The sequence below is a fragment of the Triticum aestivum genome, chromosome 1B, assembly GCF_018294505.1.
Source record: "Triticum aestivum cultivar Chinese Spring chromosome 1B, IWGSC CS RefSeq v2.1, whole genome shotgun sequence".
Lineage (NCBI taxonomy): Eukaryota > Viridiplantae > Streptophyta > Magnoliopsida > Poales > Poaceae > Triticum > Triticum aestivum.
This window is the reverse complement of record NC_057795.1, coordinates 15,754,079-15,772,893: the sequence shown is the minus strand read 5'-3', so window position 1 is coordinate 15,772,893 and position 18,815 is coordinate 15,754,079. Positions and strand designations below refer to the sequence as shown.

The following is an 18,815-nucleotide window of genomic DNA, read 5'->3' as shown; positions in this document are numbered from 1 at the left end:
CCTAGAGCTGGTGCGAATATGGTGGTATTGCATGTTGGCATAGTTAGGGAGAATCCCTCTGAGAACTCGCCACATGAATACCTGAACTCTTGGGGTCACTTTGAGTTTCCATAGAGTAGTCCACAACTGTTTTTGCGAAGCTGATGTTCCCACTACCGTCCCTTCCTCTAGAGCTCGACCCTCGTTTTGAGTCACAAGAGCAAAAAAATAAACATTTGAGCGGGCTTTTCCGTATAGATAGTACTACATCGTTGGGAGCGATAATTAAATTCTTAATATTTTCAATGAATTATAATTATCCGATTAACCGAGACGCCGGCTAGGTCGGGCCGATCGATCGCATGGATGTGGTGGAAAAGAAAAAAAAGCTCCAGTTATCTACCCACACGATAAAAAATAGATGAGGCTCCCTTCAAAAAAAGAAAGATTAGGCGGACGCGGCGCGCGCAGTGGATAAGCCGGCGGGACTAACCAACCACCCTACACGCGAATTTGTTAGCTGCATGCGTGCGTGCGTGGGTGCGTGCTTATCTTATTATCTTTGATCTACCTCCACACACTATAAATACACGGCGAGTAGCGCCTCCCATTCACATCCGCTTCACTCCTCTCCTCTCCTCTCTATCTATACTCGAGCGCTTCTTGCCATGGAGCGTGTGTCGTTGCTCCCGCTTGTGCTGCTGCTTGCCGCGGCCGCCGGCGGCCGCGGCGTGAGCGGCACGGAGGTCGCGTACAATGACCGGGCGCTGGTCATCGACGGCGAGCGCCGCATCGTCATCTCCGGCTCCATCCACTACCCCAGGAGCACGCCGGAGGTATGCTCCTGGTGATCGATCCATCTGTCTCTCACCACACTCACACTGTCACACACACAAAAGAGATCGATCCATCGTCCCGTGTTCATTTCCGTGGATGAATGAACTTATACGTGTGTCGATCTTTGCGTGCAGATGTGGCCGGATCTGATCAGGAAGGCCAAGGAGGGCGGGCTCGACGCCATCCAGACGTACGTGTTCTGGAACGGCCACGAGCCGCGGCGCCGGGAGTACAACTTCGAGGGGAGCTACGACATCGTGCGCTTCTTCAAGGAGATCCAGGACGCCGGCATGTACGCCATCCTCCGCATCGGCCCCTACATCTGCGGCGAGTGGAACTACGGCGGCCTGCCGGCATGGCTGCGCGAGATCTCCGGCATGCAGTTCAGGATGCACAACCACCCCTTCGAGGTATACGCGTGCTGAAATGTTCTGAATAAACTAATTATTTTTTGACGTGAAATGAGAAGAGAGAGTTCAGGATAATTAACCATGATATGTAAACAAACAAATAAATGCAGCGAGAAATGGAGACCTTCACGACCCTCATCGTGGACAAGCTCAAGGAGGCCAAGATGTTCGCCGGCCAGGGAGGCCCCATCATCCTCTCCCAGGTAACTCATCTTCCATCAAGTAATATATATACAGTTTACATATACTAGTACGTACAACTTAACTAGCACTAATAAGCTAGATTACCATGCATGCACGTACGTGTACGTAGATCGAGAACGAGTACGGCAACATCATGGGCAAGCTCAACAACAACGAGTCGGCGTCCGAGTACATCCACTGGTGCGCCGCCATGGCCAACAAGCAGAACGTCGGCGTGCCGTGGATCATGTGCCAGCAGGACGACGACGTCCCGCCCAACGTGGTCAGTTCACTTTTATTTGATTTCTTTTTTCTTGGAAAACTCTTAAATTATTTATTTATAGCACGTGTTTTGGTTTCAAACTATATATATTAATGAATTCTTTCAGATCAACACCTGCAACGGGTTCTACTGCCACGACTGGTTCCCCAAGAGAACGGACATCCCCAAGATCTGGACTGAGAACTGGACTGGCTGGTACGTCCATTCTTGGTCCATTATTAATTTTTTCATCCGTTTTTTTCTTATGAAATCTACAAGAAATTAGTTAGCACTTACAACTATGTTGAATTTCAAACTCGTTACATTGTACCTTAATAATCAAATAATTAGGTTCAAAGCATGGGACAAGCCTGATTTCCACCGGTCCGCCGAGGACATCGCCTTCTCGGTCGCCATGTTCTTCCAGAAGCGCGGATCGCTCCAGAACTACTACATGGTGATTCATTTATATATAAGTAATCCATGGGTTACTAGTTTTCCCCCAATTAATCCATGAGTTTTACATTATTTGACATGTTGATCGTCAATGTGTATATGATCAGTACCATGGTGGCACAAACTTTGGCCGCACCTCAGGCGGCCCCTACATCACAACCAGCTATGACTACGACGCCCCTCTTGATGAATATGGTGTGTGAACGATCACTTGTTCTTTTTTCATTGCATTGCTGCAAGGTTATTCTGCAATGTGTAAATAATTAATAATCTCTGTTCTTGGCGCATCCAATTAGTTAATCTCGCCTGTCACCAATGACGATCTTTCAGGTAACATCAGGCAGCCAAAATATGGGCACCTCAAGGACCTCCACAATGTCCTGAAATCCATGGAGAAGATCTTGCTCCATGGCGACTACAAGGACACCAACATCAGCAGCAGCAATGTCACGGTAACTAATATTGACATACATATACAAAAAAAAAAATCCTATTGGTGTTTTTAATGGTATTCACAACAAAATCAATTCTTTTGGTTCATCAATATGAACACATAGGTGACCAAGTACACGCTGGACAACTCCTCCGCCTGCTTCATCAGCAACAAGTTCGACGACAAGGAGGTCAATGTGACCCTCGACGGCGGAGCCACCCACGTCGTGCCCGCGTGGTCCGTGAGCATCCTGCCGGACTGCAAGACCGTCGCGTACAACAGCGCCAAGATCAAGACGCAGACGTCGGTGATGGTGAAGAGGCCGGAGGTGGAAACGGTGAGGGAGGGCCTGGCCTGGTCGTGGATGCCCGAGAACCTCCAGCCTTTCATGACTGACGAGAAGGGCAACTTCAGGAAGAACGAGCTGCTCGAGCAGATCGCCACGTCCGGCGACCAGAGCGACTACCTATGGTACAGGACAAGGTAATCAAGCACATAAATTACGTCTGAACCCATCATGTGTTAACTATATGCATTTGCATTGTTGCCAGATTTTTATGTACATTCGTCTCTGATGACGCAGATTTTTTTTACTGTAAACACTACTGCAAATTAATGTATTCATAAGTTTGAAAAATATAAACTAGTTTCTGATGCTCAAAATGCGCAGCTTTGAGCATAAGGGGGAAGCGACCTACAAGTTGCACGTCAACACCACAGGGCATGAGCTTTACGCTTTCGTCAACGGCAAGCTTGTTGGTGAGTAACACAAAATATATATGTTTTCTTCTCTCCTTTTCACTTTGATTAATATTTGTTGTGGATGCTGGCACGCTGATCAATTTGATGAAGCTAGCTATTAACTGATTTGATTAACTTGCAGGGAAGCAGCACTCTCCTAATGGTGGATTCGTCTTCCAGATGGAGACGCCCGTGAAGCTCCACTCGGGGAAGAACTACATCTCTCTCCTCAGCGGCACCATCGGCCTCAAGAACTACGGCGCGCTGTTTGAGATGATGCCCGCCGGTATCGCGGGAGGCCCGGTGAAGCTCGTCGACACGGTCACCAACACCACCGCCTACGACCTCTCCAACAGCTCCTGGTCCTACAAGGCCGGCCTCGCCGGCGAGTACAGGGAGACCCACCTCGACAAGGCCGACGACCGCAGCCAATGGAGCGGAGGCCTCAACGGCACCATCCCGGTGCACCGCCCATTCACCTGGTACAAGGCCACGTTCGAGGCGCCCGCCGGCAAGGAGCCCGTCGTGGCGGACCTGCTCGGGCTCGGCAAGGGCGTGGTGTGGGTTAACGGCAACAACCTGGGCCGCTACTGGCCGTCCTACGTCGCCGCGGACATGGGCGGCTGCAAGCAGTGCGACTACCGCGGCACCTTCAAGGCGGAGGGCGACGGGCTCAAGTGCCTCACCGGCTGCAACGAGCCGTCCCAGCGCTTCTACCACGTGCCGCGGTCGTTCCTCAGGGCCGGCGAGCCCAACACGATGGTGCTGTTTGAGGAGGCCGGCGGCGACCCGACGAGGGTGAACTTCCACACGGTGGCCGTAGGCGCGGCGTGCGCGGAGGCCGCTGAGGTGGGTGACGAGGTGGCGCTGGCGTGCAGCCACGGCAGGACCATCTCCAGCGTCGACGTGGCCAGCCTCGGCGTTGCTCGCGGCAAGTGCGGCGCCTACGAGGGTGGCTGCGAGTCCAAGGCGGCGCTGGCGGCATTCACGGCGGCGTGCGTCGGCAAGGAGTCGTGCGCGGTGCGGCACACGGAGGACTTCCGCGCTGGGTCCGGGTGTGACTCGGGCGTGCTCACCGTGCAGGCCACCTGCTGATCCAAATGAATGAATAAAATTAGTTAGTGTCTTTTAGGCTAGGCCAGAACAAATGCATGGTCCAATTCATGTGTTTTTCGATGGATCAAGGTTAAATCTAGAATTTGTTGCCATGATTTTGGCTGCTCAGTTTGCCATGGTACGGTGAAGATTTTCTGTACGAGAAACAAACGCACGATATATACTCAGGCAATTTTTATTTCTTATTAATTATTATACATCCGGCCGGTCTAAATAGCTTCACAAATTAAATATCACATTACACATGTGGTAAGCAATACAAACAATTTGACTTCACAAATTAAATTTTAATTTAGTAAAAGGTGTGTGTGTGTGTGTGTGTGTGTGTGTGTGTGTTTTACATTTTTAAGAAACAACGTGGGAATATTTATGTTGTGCTTTTAAAAACCAAGCATCATCCGCTATAGTTGAAATAGTGTTTTTTAGATAATTGTTGTTTCATTTTTTTTGGCAGAAACAAATACAGTTGTCATTAATAAAAGTTTGTATATCAAACTTCTGGTACATCTAAATAATAAGTGTATTTTCCATTGCTTTACCAAAAAGGTTATATGTTACTTTATTACTACTGTTTATTGCAGAAACTGCCTTATTAACTAGCATAGAGGCCATCGCAGATGTGAGCACGAGTGTTTGAGAAATCAAATTTCAAGTTTCATATGTACTCATCATGTAGTTTGAAAAAAAATAAGGTTATACCATAACAAATATTATTTAGTTAACGTATGTGTGGTAAACTTCTTTAACTAAATCTTATTGGAGCCAAATGATTGTTATGACATTTCAAAAAACACGATGCAATTCCTGCAAAAAGAACACCATGTAAATAAATGATCAAATGTGGCGTAAGATGGTCATCAGCATACTTCAAAGTATCATGATAAGTCTTCATAACTGCATATAAGCACCATCGGCTATCGTTGGATCTTAATTAGTAGGTGGAGTAAACATAATATTGCATATTGTTAGCAACGGAGATATGAGTACAGAACAGAACACATAAGCTATTGTTAGCAGCAGATTGATCAAATGTATTCAGTACTTGTAAGTTCTATATACTCCTACTCCAGAGTCATAGCAGACCACCCTCGCAAAAAGAAAAGAAAAAGGAAAAAAATAGTCATACCAGACCAGGAGCATCTTGAATTTTAGATTTCATACCTAAAATTGAAGTTGAACGGTGTCCAAGAAAGCCGCATCCGTGTTGCTCCCAGGGGCGGCTCGGGCGAACCCTAGCGCCGCCTCCACCACCCCCTACTGCAGCCTCTTCCTCGCCGCTGCTGGGCAACGTCGGCGGGCGAAGCTCGCGCGGCGGCGGGCCCTCTCCTCTTGTGCGGCAGGACCCACTTCTGGCGCGGAGCGGCGGCCCTGGATGAGGCACCAGGCTGGCAGCGGGTGGACGCCGAGCCGGCGGCCCGGAGACCTAGTGGGATGGGCCGGCTTCTATGGTTGTAGGGGCAGCATATAGTCAATTTTGGCGGCGCTCGGCGACGGTATGGCCATGGCTCGGATCTTGCATGGTGGCCATGGACTGCACGACTAGGTGGATGTCTGGGGGTGTCGGAGCGGCTCCGGAGCTGGCAGCGCTGCTTGCTGGAGAGGATGGCCGCGCGTGGCCGTTGGGTCGTCCTTGTCTAGCCTGGCCAGATCTGGCCGCGTAGGCTGCAGGTGGCGTCGGGGCTCCCGTCGCTGTTGCATCGGTGTTGTACGCTGGGGCGGCGGCCCCAGGCTGCGGTGGGACTCGCCCTCTTCTTCCCGGGGCGAACGAGGGATGAGGAGGCTAGACGGGCGCCACGGCTGTGTGTTGTGGTATCTTGGCAGCGGTGCTGCACACCCTGTCCGAGCAGCAGTAGGGTTGTGGCGGGTGGATGCAGGCCCTAGTCTTCCTCGACTAGGGGATGTGGTGGGCACGCCGGTTTTCACGCCGCGGTGGCATCTGCCCCCCCCCTCTTCATGGTGATGGCCCAAGGTGGCAGCTTTGCCCCCCCCTCTAGTTTCCCGCGCTCCAGAAACTGATGGACACGGCTAAGGAGAAATCTGGCGCTGCCACGGCTGTGGAAAACGGCGACGCTTGTAGGCGCCGTCTCCTCCCTGGGGGCGTTGTCATGACCTTCTCCATCCTTTGTTCTAGCACCGGGGGAAACCCTAGGCTCGGTTCGCCGGGCCAGGCAGCGGCAACGTCTCGGCACGTCCCCTTCTTGGAGGTGCTGCCTAGGTGCTCGGGGTGCGTCCGGAGGAGCAGCTGGTGGGCTGCCTCGCTCACCTCGACGGCGAGTCTTGGGGTGCCAAGTTGTCATGTGTGGGTTGTCGCTGTGGGCAAGAGCATCCGGGGCGTATGTACTCCATCATAGACACCTCTTCCACGGCGTCTTCTTCGGGTCGGGCTAGCTCCCGCTATCCGCTTGCCGATCCTCAGGTACCAAGATTGGAAAGTGTATTGATCTAATTTGGTTAGGTGTTTTTGTCGTGTTTTGAGGTGTTTGATATAGGGGGGACGCGGCCTGTGTGTTCTTTGTCCGTCCTCTTCGCCATTGTTTGGCTTCAGTGTAGCGAAGGTGGGTTAGTTGTCGGTGTTGTCACGGTGAATGTGGGTGCTAACCTCAAGGGGTAGCATGTTGCCGAAAGGCGTTGTATCAGCCATCCTGGATCTTCTTCTTTAATATATAGCACGCCAACCGGAGGATGAAGATTGACATGAACAAGTTCAAATAAATCTGGGGCCTAATGTTGGGGATATACCCCACGGTGTGACCCGCCTAGGAGGAGCCAGGTTACAGTGTTGCCGACTCATAAGGGAAAGCCTAAGTAGGCCCAAGAAGATAAGATATGAAGACTGGAGGCGGCTTACGAGGCGGGCCTGTTGAAGGCCCAAGACCCAGAGATGATGCTGTAACCCGGAGTTGTGAGCCGCCCAATGGCGACTTGCCTAGCAAGGCAAGGCGACTTAGAACCCAAGTCGGTCACGTTATATGATCCGACCTGGACTTTTATAAGCCCAGAGGCTCGACCTATGTATATACAGGCAAGACCCTGCGGCGGGTAAACTCAAGTGGACAATCAATCGAGAGCTAGGTTAATCGATTTCGCTTCCTTGTAATCGATACTCAATCAATACAAGACAAAGCAGGATTAGGCTTTTACCTCGTCGGTGAGGGGCCAAACCTGGGTAAACTCGTGTCTCTCGTCCCGCTCAACCCCTTTAAGCTAATCATCGTAGCCATGGTCTCTCACTTAAATCCTTTCACGAGGGCATCTGCCGTGACAAAACCACGACACGCTACAAATAGTATTATTCACTATTTGCAAGTTGTAGTATATACTTAAGAGTTACCAGACAAGGAGCACCTAGAATTTTAGATGCCACATCTGCGGTGCTACGTATTACTAAACTTGTTACCTGAACGCATCTCATGTATCATTCCTATGCATGTGATAATGCAGGGCTCTTGTTCACTAGTCGTACATGCATCATTCGTATTCGTCTACATGTATGTTGCATCGCCAGTAACACCTTCATATAACACATACTCCCTCTGTCCCATAATATAAGAGACTCTTATATTATACGGAGGGAGTAGTTGGCAATAATATAACGGCGATTGAGCTTGCACTGGGGAGAGCCTTAACCAGCGACATGCCGCTCCACTTAATAGAGTAAGCGGAGTCAACACGGAGCGAGACTCAACCGTAGCAGCCCTAACGTGCGGGCACATGGACCTCTGCTGTCGGCCGGCCAAACTAATGGATGATTCAGCTGTGTATATTCCGGCAACGTGCCGGGCTCACCGCCGTCGCTCAGGTGTCCACATCTGGTACGAGAGTCAACCCTCAGTACATGTCAATATTGTCTCGATGGGCTTCTATTATTAAGGATAAAAGTCGGTACCTATCCTCTGTTGTTGACAAGATGAATTTCCAAATTCCCCACACACAAAAAAAGATGAAATGTCTAAATGGAATGATAAACTGAGAGCCGGGACTCAAATTCTCCCAACATAGGCCCCGCTTGGATTAGCGTTTATGCTCGTATATATTTCGCTAGTTTGAGATACGCGCCCCAACGAGTTGTTTTCTTTCTTGGCTGAAATCACGTGTTGACCAGTAATATATACCTGTAAAACAAATACCGACATACCCAAGCCTCTATTTCAGGCAAAGATTTTGCTCTAAGGTTTAGCCACTTGTGTGAAAATGATGTATGGTGAATACCGCATGTGACACGTGCTATTTGTTTGGTACTTGGTGGTGTAGAACTGCTTTGTACATTTAAGATTTCGTTTCAAATTTTTTAAACTTGTGTGCTTAATTCTTGGGTGCGGTTGGGTGCGGTTAGCGATTTTGGGTGGCCTGGTCAACCTTGCATTTTGTCTGTAGATATTGTCGGGCGGTGGCCGTTTGGATCTGCATGCATGCATCATTAGGAGTTGGTTCTCAGTTTGGCTTTGTGCATGCATCGGTTGGGTAGACGGTTGTGAGTTTATTTTTGCCATGGTCTGTCTATTGCAAGTTTTCTTTTTGAGGATCTGTCTATTGCAAGTTTTGAAACATGATAGGTTGGGTGTTGCTGGTGCCATCTCGATAGTCCGATGGGGGGTACTTTCTGGAGTTTCCACCGGACTATAAATACAGGATTTCTTTTAAGGGCATGTACAATGATGCTATCTTAGGAGTGCCACGTAGCTTAGATGATGAGGTGGAGGAGAGAGAACTCCTAAGAAAAGGCTTGTCTTCTCTTATTTAAGAGAAGACAAGAGGTGATCTCTGAGCATAATGTGTCTCACCATATTTTTAGGAATTGCTAATTATTAAAAATAAGGCTAAGAGATGACCCATTGTAAATAAATTTTTTTGTCATATCTAAATCACATGGAAAACTTAAGATAAGACTATCTTATCAACCATTGTACATGCCCTAAGTTGCATTCGATTGCTAGCAGCATGCAATGTTTCATGGTCAGCGGCGCTGGACATGCGACGAGTCTAACCTGCTAGACGTCGCGGTTCATGCCATCATCGGCGGCCCCTCGGCGATGGAGCACACACTTTTGGACAGCAAGGTGCGTGGTACCGGGGCCGGCCGCCAGCAAGCGATGTGGGTCTCGACGGCCTTCTGCGGTTCACCGACGAAGCCTTTCGACAAGCAGAAGTCCAGGTGAGGTTGATTTCTCCGGTGAGACCCTCTTCCCTTCTTTCTCTTGTGTGGCTTCCTCTCCGCTTGGGCGTTAATATGAGGCAGGAGGCATAACGGTTGCAGGTGCGACGGTGGCGGCTACGGGAGGCCTCCAGACTGTGTGGCCGGAAGCGGTGCTGCTGACGTTCGGCGAGGCCCCGATGGCGCGCTGTGGAGCTCACGCTCGGCGGCCATGGTGACGGCCAGCGCAGGGCACGCGCGACTCTGCGATGGCGAGCACGAGGACACGGAGGAGCTCATGCAGCGCGTCACGGCGGTGCAGGTCGACAGTGGGTGGTGGGTGCTTGCGGTGGTGCGCGTCCAGGCGGAGCTCGCGGCGCAACGACTACTAGTGCGTGCGTGCGGTGGCCGTTAGAGCACGCGTAGGCGTCTCAGAGAGCGTGAGGAATTGGAAGCGGACGGTTGCTAGGGCAGCCGATGCCTGCTGCAGCGCAAGGAACTCGACGAGCTCAGGCGGGATCGGGCCGGAGAGCAGCGCCGTGTAGATGGCAACCGTATCCAGCTGCAGGTTCTCAAGTCATCAAGGTGATGGCGCCATGCTGCAGTGTCCGCGCGATGGAGAAGACGGTTCACTGAATGAACCTCTGCACCTACTTCCCGGGGTCGCCGTGTTGACCGCTCCAAGAAGAGACTCAAGTACGCCATCATCGCTGTTGACACATTGTACTTGTACGCGCCCAAGTCTAACCTCCTATCCTTATTCTCTAACTACTTGTGCATATAGCTAAACTGAGTCAATTCAATTAGACTGTTACCGTGCCTTCTCGCCAACACAATGCTCCATGTGTGCGCGTAGCGATTTATTTTTCTGATCAGTTTGGGGGTACGCTCTGCATGTGATTGGTGGTTTCCTCTTTTGTTGCCCGTGTGAGCATGCAGTGGTGGCTGAGGTTCCGGAGACGATTTGACTATGTGCATGCATGAGAATAGGAACTGATGTGATTACGTGTGTGTGTGTGTGTTCGAGTTATTTTCTACTAAGATTAGTGCTCCGGCTGATTAGGGTAAGCGGTTCTATATTTTTTTCCTTTCGTGCATGTTGGATGTGGGGATTTGAAGCGTGTTGTTCGGCATGTTTCTCTCTAGCCGTTTCTTCATAAAAAATTCTGTCCTCTCGAGCTCCATCGTGTACTATGTTACTTAAACCCAGCGCAAATTTGGTTCGGAACGAATAGAACAGGCTATGTCGAGCCAAGAGCATTTTCATTACTATGGAAAATGATGGATAGCAAAATCCACAATCGATCAAGTCCTTCAAGTCGCACGTTGCTTTCTACCACATCGTTTTATTTTAATAAAAAGTTTTACTGTGAACATGTTGCGTTTTGCTACTTTGGTGTTGTTATATCCACGGTGGTCAACGGTGTGTCGGTGTCGTGTTGGTTCTTTCTCAGTTTTAAATCAATCGACCACCGCTTTGAGTTCGGATGCTTCTGGTGAGTGCTGATGTTTTAGGTGGTTCTGATTACTGGGACTGATAGCCATTTAAAGCGTGGATTTTCGGGTCCCGGTCTCAAGAAAAAAAGAAGCATGCCAACAAAGACATTAACGGTTATAACTTTCAAGCTCCAGGTGCAGTAAAACAGAACTTCAATAAGCCCAAGAACTCAGGCGAACCAAGCAGTATCAGTTTAACATGGAACATCAAAAAGTTACCTCCCATCAGGAATAATTCACAAGGCAGATGAAGATGTTATAAAAAAATACGGGACAATATTTTCGACATCTTACCTCTCTACATGTATCCGCATCGCCAATCACTGATGACCCATTAACCGTGTTCACCGGTCCATGTCCGGAAAAAATACGTATCCAGCAAATTTGGCAAGCACATGCACTAACCCAGCACAGGAGGACGCAACATGAAGTTGTACAACCTCTTTATTATTCATGCAACATGCTATATGTACTTAAACTATGTTCTTTTTATACTAAGCATGATTTATCATCAGTGCAGTTTTTACATCTCCATATCGATCATGTATTCCATTGTTATTCTCTTCCAAATAACATAACTTTTGTGCTAAACAAATTTAATGCCAAGTTTAACTCTATAAAGAAATATACAACCATTCTTGGTACTCCCAATTTTTTTGGTTACTTCCATTACACTCTTATGACATTATAAATAAGAGGCCACTTAGCTATAATTTTTTCCAAATTAAATAATGCCATTACCATTAAAACGTTCCAACCTTACTAGCCAACATCTTTTCTGACAATTTATAATGTCATAAAAATATAAGAACTTTTTAAAAACTTTAGCATTTTTTGGCCCATATAAAAATATAAGCACTTAATATTCCAAAAGACGAGTGCAAGTTCTACAGTAGATATGTACAATAACATATATTCAATAACATAGTAAACAAGGTCTTACAAGGGAAAAAGTTGTGAACCAAGGTAACCTTCTTCATCTGTTGCCTCTTTAATTATTTGTTCTTCTGTTACACTTGCATGCTTTTGATCATCTTTTAAAATAAAATAAGCACATGCACATAATGCAGTTCAAGAATTTGCAGCCAATATAAATAAAGAAACGCTGGATCAACATGGAAATATATATTTATACAATATATAATTATATAATTATCATCTAATAGCAAATACTGCTACTATGTCAAAGAAACATCCTTCCTAACATAACAATGCCCAACAAAGTCAATTGAAAAGGCAGACTAAAATCTTGGCAAGGATATGTGACAATTTTTCGAATATCATACCTCTCCATATGTACCCTGGCGTCTATAGACTGTTGATCTAATTAGTTCTTACACTGGTGCTAATCCACCTATAGGTCACGTGGAAAAATTTGCAAAAGCTTCACGTCATTTATTTACACGTATCAATCCTGCATGAGGTTACACTAGAATGATACAAATGACGAATGAATGTAATGTGTTGACAGAAATGACAATGTATACTCCCATCTTGCCAGATGTAGCACTCATGGTGATAACAAATGTATTCTTTCCAAACGGATTGTATACGGTGCCAATAAGTAGATCTTATTAGTAATGTATCAGCGTGTACCTTTTCGTGTATCAGTATATATCGTTCATGGCTGCAATAAATGTACTTCTTTTCCGTCTTATATTACTGGACCCACCGCATATACTATTCTTTTTGGGTTCTAACCATCAATTATGTCGTTATAAATACAACACCCATTATATATAAATAATATGATATGTATAAATATAACACATCGAGGGCGCGGCGTGCCGCCGCGCGGGCTATGCTAGTATAAACTTACACCCATCCTGAGCGGAGTGCTATTGGTAACAGAAATTCCACAAGGAAGATAACACTTGACCTTTGCGTTGAATGATGCACACGGTCACTGTTTAACATAGTTTGACATCATGTACTAGGTCGTCGTTTTTTTGTGTGTCCTGGCAGGGGTATGATTAGGTTTACGTGGGCCTCTATATCCTATGGGGATTTCTTTGCTATAATGCAAGACATCTCGGATCATTCTCGTTATCTCTAATGGCTGGGGTTTGCGATATTACCATACGCCTTGTGGAATAATAGGAACAAAAGCTTTCATCATAGGGATCTTCATTCAGATTTTCTTTGTTTTGACCATAGCCAGTCCGGATTTCGGCAATCCATTAGGAGATGCCCCAGTAGTGGAGAGCTCAAAGCATGGCTCGCACATTTGTAGTTGGTCACGGTGGGTCTCCACTTATAGGGTGCGTCAAAAGTCAAGAAAATTCCCCATAAATTCCCTCTAATCAGCTCCTCAGAGCGGTGCTAGCACCTTGGAATGCAAGGATATTTGGAAACCTAGGGTACCTCTCAAAAAAGATAAAATGCCTTTGGTAGTTGATCTAGTCTAGGCTGCACAGCGGGGATGAAATTAAGAAAAGCCATGGCCCAGGGGATAGGTTATGTCCATAGTGTCGAAAGCCTGAAGACCAAGACCACATTTTCTTCACATGTACCTCATATTACATGTTATCATTTTTTGGGTCTAGCGGCAGGGGTACGATTAGGCTCACATGGGCCCCTTCATCTTATGGAAATTTTTTCGTTATCGTGCAAGGCACCTCGGACCATCCCGTTGTCTCTTATGGCTTGGGGTTTGCGACATTGCCATACGCCTTGTCGAATAGTCAGAACAAAGCTTCCATCACGGGGATATTCATTTGATATATTTTATATTGAAGTCCTCTACTTGCAATTATGGAGATCTTTAGTGTGTAAAGTGCCTTGCTTAGGGCGATCGTGGAGTCGTCGGCTCTTAGTTGTTCTTGTCAGGGGTGTTTAATTAAGTTGGCTCCCCTGGTAGTTTTCCTTTTGTTTATAATTTCATGCTAATGCTTGTTAAGTGGTTATCTGTAAAGCGGGTACATCCATCATTACTATCCCTACTTCTTGTCTATATGGGCTTTACTTATGAACTATTTTAGTAAATTTACAGTATAACCGACCGGCAATCGCCTAAGAATTTCTGTGAATATTTATGAATGTTATTTATAACGTTTTTTGTGAAATTGATTGAAATATGACCGGAGTAATTGACATTTGTGTGAATATTTATGAATTGTATTTGTAAAGTTTTGTGAAATTGATTCAAATATGACTGGACTAATAGAATTTTCTATGATTATTTATAAATTGTGTTTGTAAACTCTTTTGAAACAATGAAATATGTGGTGCATGTATGCAATGTTTCTCAAATTGATCCAAATATGACTGGAACAATAGAAATTTATGTGATTATTATGAAATATGTATGTAGATGTTTTTTGAAAAAATGACAGTGATGAAGTAATTCAAATTGATATATTTTTTGTTCATCGAAACTATTTTGAGAAGATTTTACTTTCGAAAAATAAATGGTTCATGAGGCCCATCGAATATGTTGCAAAAAATGTGTTAAAAATTTAAACAAATGGAAAATACAAGAGAATATGTATACACTTGCGGAGCTGGAGCCTCCTTACTTGTCCAGCTCACTCTGCCATATACCCCTGAGATATTCTCTTCACTGACCCACTTAATCTCCTATTTAAGCGACCTGAGCAGATCATAGGATTACAACAGACGCAGAGCTTTTGCGTTACAAAGAAGCTAGGTAGTCACGAGATGAAGACCTCTTAGAGCATCAACAGCCGTTGGCCCCCAGGGGCGCGTAAAATCATCGTCTGGGGCCGAGCCGGCGCAAAAAAACGGTCTGTGGCCGAGTTGGTTCCCAGTCGCCGGCCCCAGGGCCGCCCCCAGATGCGTCTATTTTTTTTTACAAAAACCATTCGACGAAGTTCGGTTAAACACGGCTAAATTTCGGGAAACTTTGACATATATTAAACATGTTCGCGGCTTACATAGCAAATTTATCTAAAAAAAATTCGATGAACGCGAAGTAATCGCCGTCGTCACCGCCATCCTCGCCGCCGTCGTCGGCGGCGGCCTTCTCCTCCTTGACGCGGCCGTCCCTGCTGGACCCCTGCCCGGCGTCGCCATGGCGGACTGGCGGCAGCAGCGGCGCGTCGTCGTCGTCGCTGTCTTCGAGGACGACGACGCCTCCTTCGTCGCGCCCCCGGCGGCGCTGCTCTAAGCGCTGCAGGGCGGCCCACTGACGCTCCATCTTCATCTTTAGATAGTCCTTGCGCGCCCATTTCAGGGCCGCCTCGTCGTCGAGCTCCATGTCGCCGTGCTCCGTCTTCACGGCGGGGAGCCCTGGCTCCATTTTCATGGCCGCGAGCCCCGGCTCCGTCTTTGGCTTGACGAAATGCAGAGGAGCCGACGAGGTGGCGCGCCGGCCGCCCTCGTTGATGATGATGCTGGCGCTGCGAGTGCGCCGGCCGAGTGGCGTCTCCGCCGCGGGCTCGGCCTTGACGCTGAGCAGTGCCAGAGAGCCAGAGGGGTGGGAAGAAGAGCGTGAGGAGGAGTGCGAGGAGGAAGACGAGGAGGAACTGAACCTCGTGGGCATCCATTGCCCAACGCGTCGGCGATGGGCCGAGGCGGCCGCCGAGGGAGGGTATGCCAGCGGCGGTTCGTTGCCGCCATCAAGGTACGCCAGCACGCCCTCGAGCGTGCGGCCGGGGGCGCCCCACCACACGCGGCACCCCTCGCTGTTCTTCGTGCCGCCCACCACCGGCGCCCCGTTGGTGGACGCTAGCCTATGCTCCTGACGGCGCACGAAGTATGCCGCCCATGCCATGTTGTTGTCGGTGGCATATTGGGGGAAGGCGAGCTGCTCGTCGGTGAGGGAGGCGCGCACGCGGTTGTCCTCGGCGGCAAAGTAGGAGGGCGCGCCTCGGCGTCGGGCAACGGGGGAACAGGGCACTCCCCGTTGCTGAGCCTCCACCCCGTCGGCCCAGTGCGCATGTCCGGCGGCGCCGGAATGTTGTCCTTGAACAGAAGCCACGACTCCCAGTCGTGGAGCGAGCGGCGGCCGAAGCCGTTGGCCGCCGCTGCGTCGCCGGGGAAACGCGCAGCCATCGGGTGTCGGAGTGAGGAAGAGGGAGGGAGAGAGAGGGCTCGGTGGTGGTGAGGGAGTCCTGGACTAGGGGGTGTCCGGATAGCCGGACTATCATCGTCAGCCGGACTCCAAGACTATGAAGATACAAGATTGAAGACTTCGTCCCGTGTCCGGATGGGACTTTCCTTGGCGTGGAAGGCAAGCTTGGCAATACGATATGTAGATCTCCTACCATTGTAACCGACTCTGTGTAACCCTAGCCCCCCCGGTGTCTATATAAACCGGAGGGTTTTAGTCCGTAGGACAACACAACCATTACAACAATCATACCATAGGCTAGCTTCTAGGGTTTAGCCTCCTTGATCTCGTGGTAGATCCACTCTTGTACTACCCATATCATCAATATCAATCAAGCAGGAGTAGGGTTTTACCTCCATCGAGAGGGCCCGAACCTGGGTAAAAACATCGTGTCCCTTGTCTCCTGTTACCATCCGCCTAGACGCACAGTTCGGGACCCCCTACCCGAGATCCGCCGGTTTTGACACCGACATTGGTGCTTTCACTGAGAGTTCCTCTGTGTCGTCACTGATAGGCTTGATGGCTTCTTCAATCAATAACGACGCCGTCCAGGGTGAGACTTTCCTCCCCGGACAGATCTTCGTGTTCGGCGGCTTTTCACTGCGGGCCAATTCGCTTGGCCATCTGGAGCAGATCGAAAGCTACGCCCCTGGCCATCAGATCAGGTTTGGAAGCCTAAACTTCACGGCCGATATCCGTGGAGACTTGATTTTCGATGGATTCGAGCCATAGCCGAGCGTGCCGCGCTGTCACGATGGACATGATTTAGCTCTGCCGCCGGATAGTGCCCTGGAGGCCGCACACGAGTCCGCTCTGACCCATAGTTCGGAGCAGACCGCGTAGATCGAGGATAGGTGGCTGGACACCGCCTCGGTAGCTGCAACTTCTACGGTGATGGAGCCGAATACTGACCTTGTTCCTTATAAAGCTCATGACTCCGAGGCGCCGGACTCCTTGTCGGACTCCGAACTTCCTGCGCCCCTGCCAATCGAATCCGATTGGGCGCCGATCATGGAGTTCGCCGCCGCGGACATCTTTCAGCACTCACCCTTTGGCGACATCCTAAGTTCGCTAAAGCATCTCTCGTTATCAGGAGAGCCCTGGCCGGACTGCGGTCAGGATGGTTGGGATGCGGACGACGAAGAAATTCAAAGCCCACCCACCACCCACTTTGTAGCCACTGTCGACGATCTAACCGATATGCTAGACTACGACTCCGAAGACATCGACGGTATGGACGACGATGCCGGAGACGATCAAGAACCAGCGCCTACAGGACACTGGAAGACCACCTCGTCATACGACATATACATGGTGGACACCCCAAAAGATGGGGACGACGAAGAAGCAGCGGAGGCAGATTCTTCTAAGAAACAGCCCAGGCGCCGACGTCAGCGGCGTCGCTCTAAATCCTGCCACAATAAGAATGGAGATTCCGGCACCGGAGATAATAACACCCAAGAGAATGCCGAAGACAACCCCCTCCAGCAAGATTCAGCATAGGAGGACGGGGATGCCAGCCCTCGAGAGAGAGCGGCAGACGAGGAGGATGACAACTACATGCCTCCCTCCGGAGACGAGGCAAGCCTCAACGACAACGAATTCGTCGTGCCAGAGGATCCCGTCAAACAAGAGCGTTTTAAACGCAGGCTTATCGCCATGGAAAATAGCCTAAAGAAAAAGCAGCAACAGCTTCAAGCTGATCAAGACCTGCTGGCCGACAGATGGACCGAGGTCCTCGCGGCCGAAGAGTATGAACTCGAACGCCCCTCCAAGAGCTACCCAAAACGCAAGTTGCTCCCCCGACTAGAGGAGGAAGCATACATACCTTCATCACCAGCGCACAATACGGCAGACCGACCACCCCGTGGTCGCGACAGAGAGGCATCTAGATCCTCCATCAAGACCGTACCCCGACACCGCTCGAAAAGTACGAAGCCATGAGGGAATGCGCCGGACTTGCGGGATATATTGGAGGACAAGGCAAGACAATCCAGATCTATCTACGGATCACGTGGGCGCCCCACGACCCACGACGACTACCGTCGCGCCGGATACAACAACTCCGGCCGGGCCGAACACAGCAGACAGCGCCCTCTTGAGCTACGTCGTGATATTGCTCAATACAGAGGCGCCGCACACCCACTATGCTTCACTGAAGAAGTAATGGATCATCAAATCCCTGAAGGGTTTAAACCCGTGAACATTGAATCCTACGATGGCACAACAGACCCCGTAGTTTGGATCGAAGATTATCTCCTTCATATTCATATGGCCCGCGGCGACGATCTCCACGCCATCAAGTATCTCCCACTCAAGCTTAAAGGACCAGCTCGGCATTGGCTTAACAGCTTGCCCGCAGAGTCAATTGGGTGTTGGGAGGACCTAGAAGCCGCATTCCTCGACAACTTCCAGGGCACATATGTGCGACCACCAGACGCCGATGACCTAAGCCACATAATTCAGCAGCCAGACGAATCGGCCAGACAGTTCTGGACACGGTTCTTAACAAAGAAAAATCAAATCGTCAACTGTCCGGATGCAGAGGCCCTCGCAGCCTTCAAACATAACATCCGCGACGAATGGCTGGCCCGGCACCTAGGACAGGAAAAGCCGAAATCCATGGCAGCCCTCACATCACTCATGACCCGCTTGTGTGCGGGAGAGGACAGCTGGCTAGCTCGCAGCAACAACCT

The 18,815-nt window shown here is 49.3% G+C and overlaps 1 protein-coding gene and 1 pseudogene across 1 annotated transcript; both read left to right on the top strand.

The window, feature by feature from the left end:
- Positions 1-581: 581 nt before the first annotated feature.
- LOC123103811 (beta-galactosidase 1) lies at positions 582-4,614 on the top strand. Its single transcript, XM_044525494.1, has 11 exons — positions 582-815; positions 951-1,226; positions 1,337-1,429; positions 1,540-1,692; positions 1,799-1,887; positions 2,023-2,128; positions 2,235-2,322; positions 2,458-2,579; positions 2,685-3,043; positions 3,231-3,319; positions 3,444-4,614. The coding sequence occupies exons 1-11, from the start codon at positions 648-650 to the stop codon at positions 4,394-4,396; spliced, it is 2,496 nt and encodes an 831-aa protein (XP_044381429.1). The 5' UTR covers positions 582-647; the 3' UTR covers positions 4,397-4,614.
- Positions 4,615-9,360: 4,746 nt separating this feature from the next.
- LOC123075888 (uncharacterized) overlaps positions 9,361-18,815 on the top strand; it is a 37,439-nt pseudogene continuing 27,984 nt past the window's right edge.

Excerpts from the sequence above, each read along its gene's own strand:
- LOC123103811 (XM_044525494.1), top strand. The coding sequence starts at position 648 with ATGGAGCGTGTGTCGTTGCTCCCGCTTGTGCTGCTGCTTGCCGCGGCC. Across the intron at positions 2,580-2,684 it reads TCAGCAGCAGCAATGTCACG|GTGACCAAGTACACGCTGGA; the intron begins GTAACTAATATT and ends ATGAACACATAG. Across the intron at positions 3,044-3,230 it reads TACCTATGGTACAGGACAAG|CTTTGAGCATAAGGGGGAAG; the intron begins GTAATCAAGCAC and ends CAAAATGCGCAG.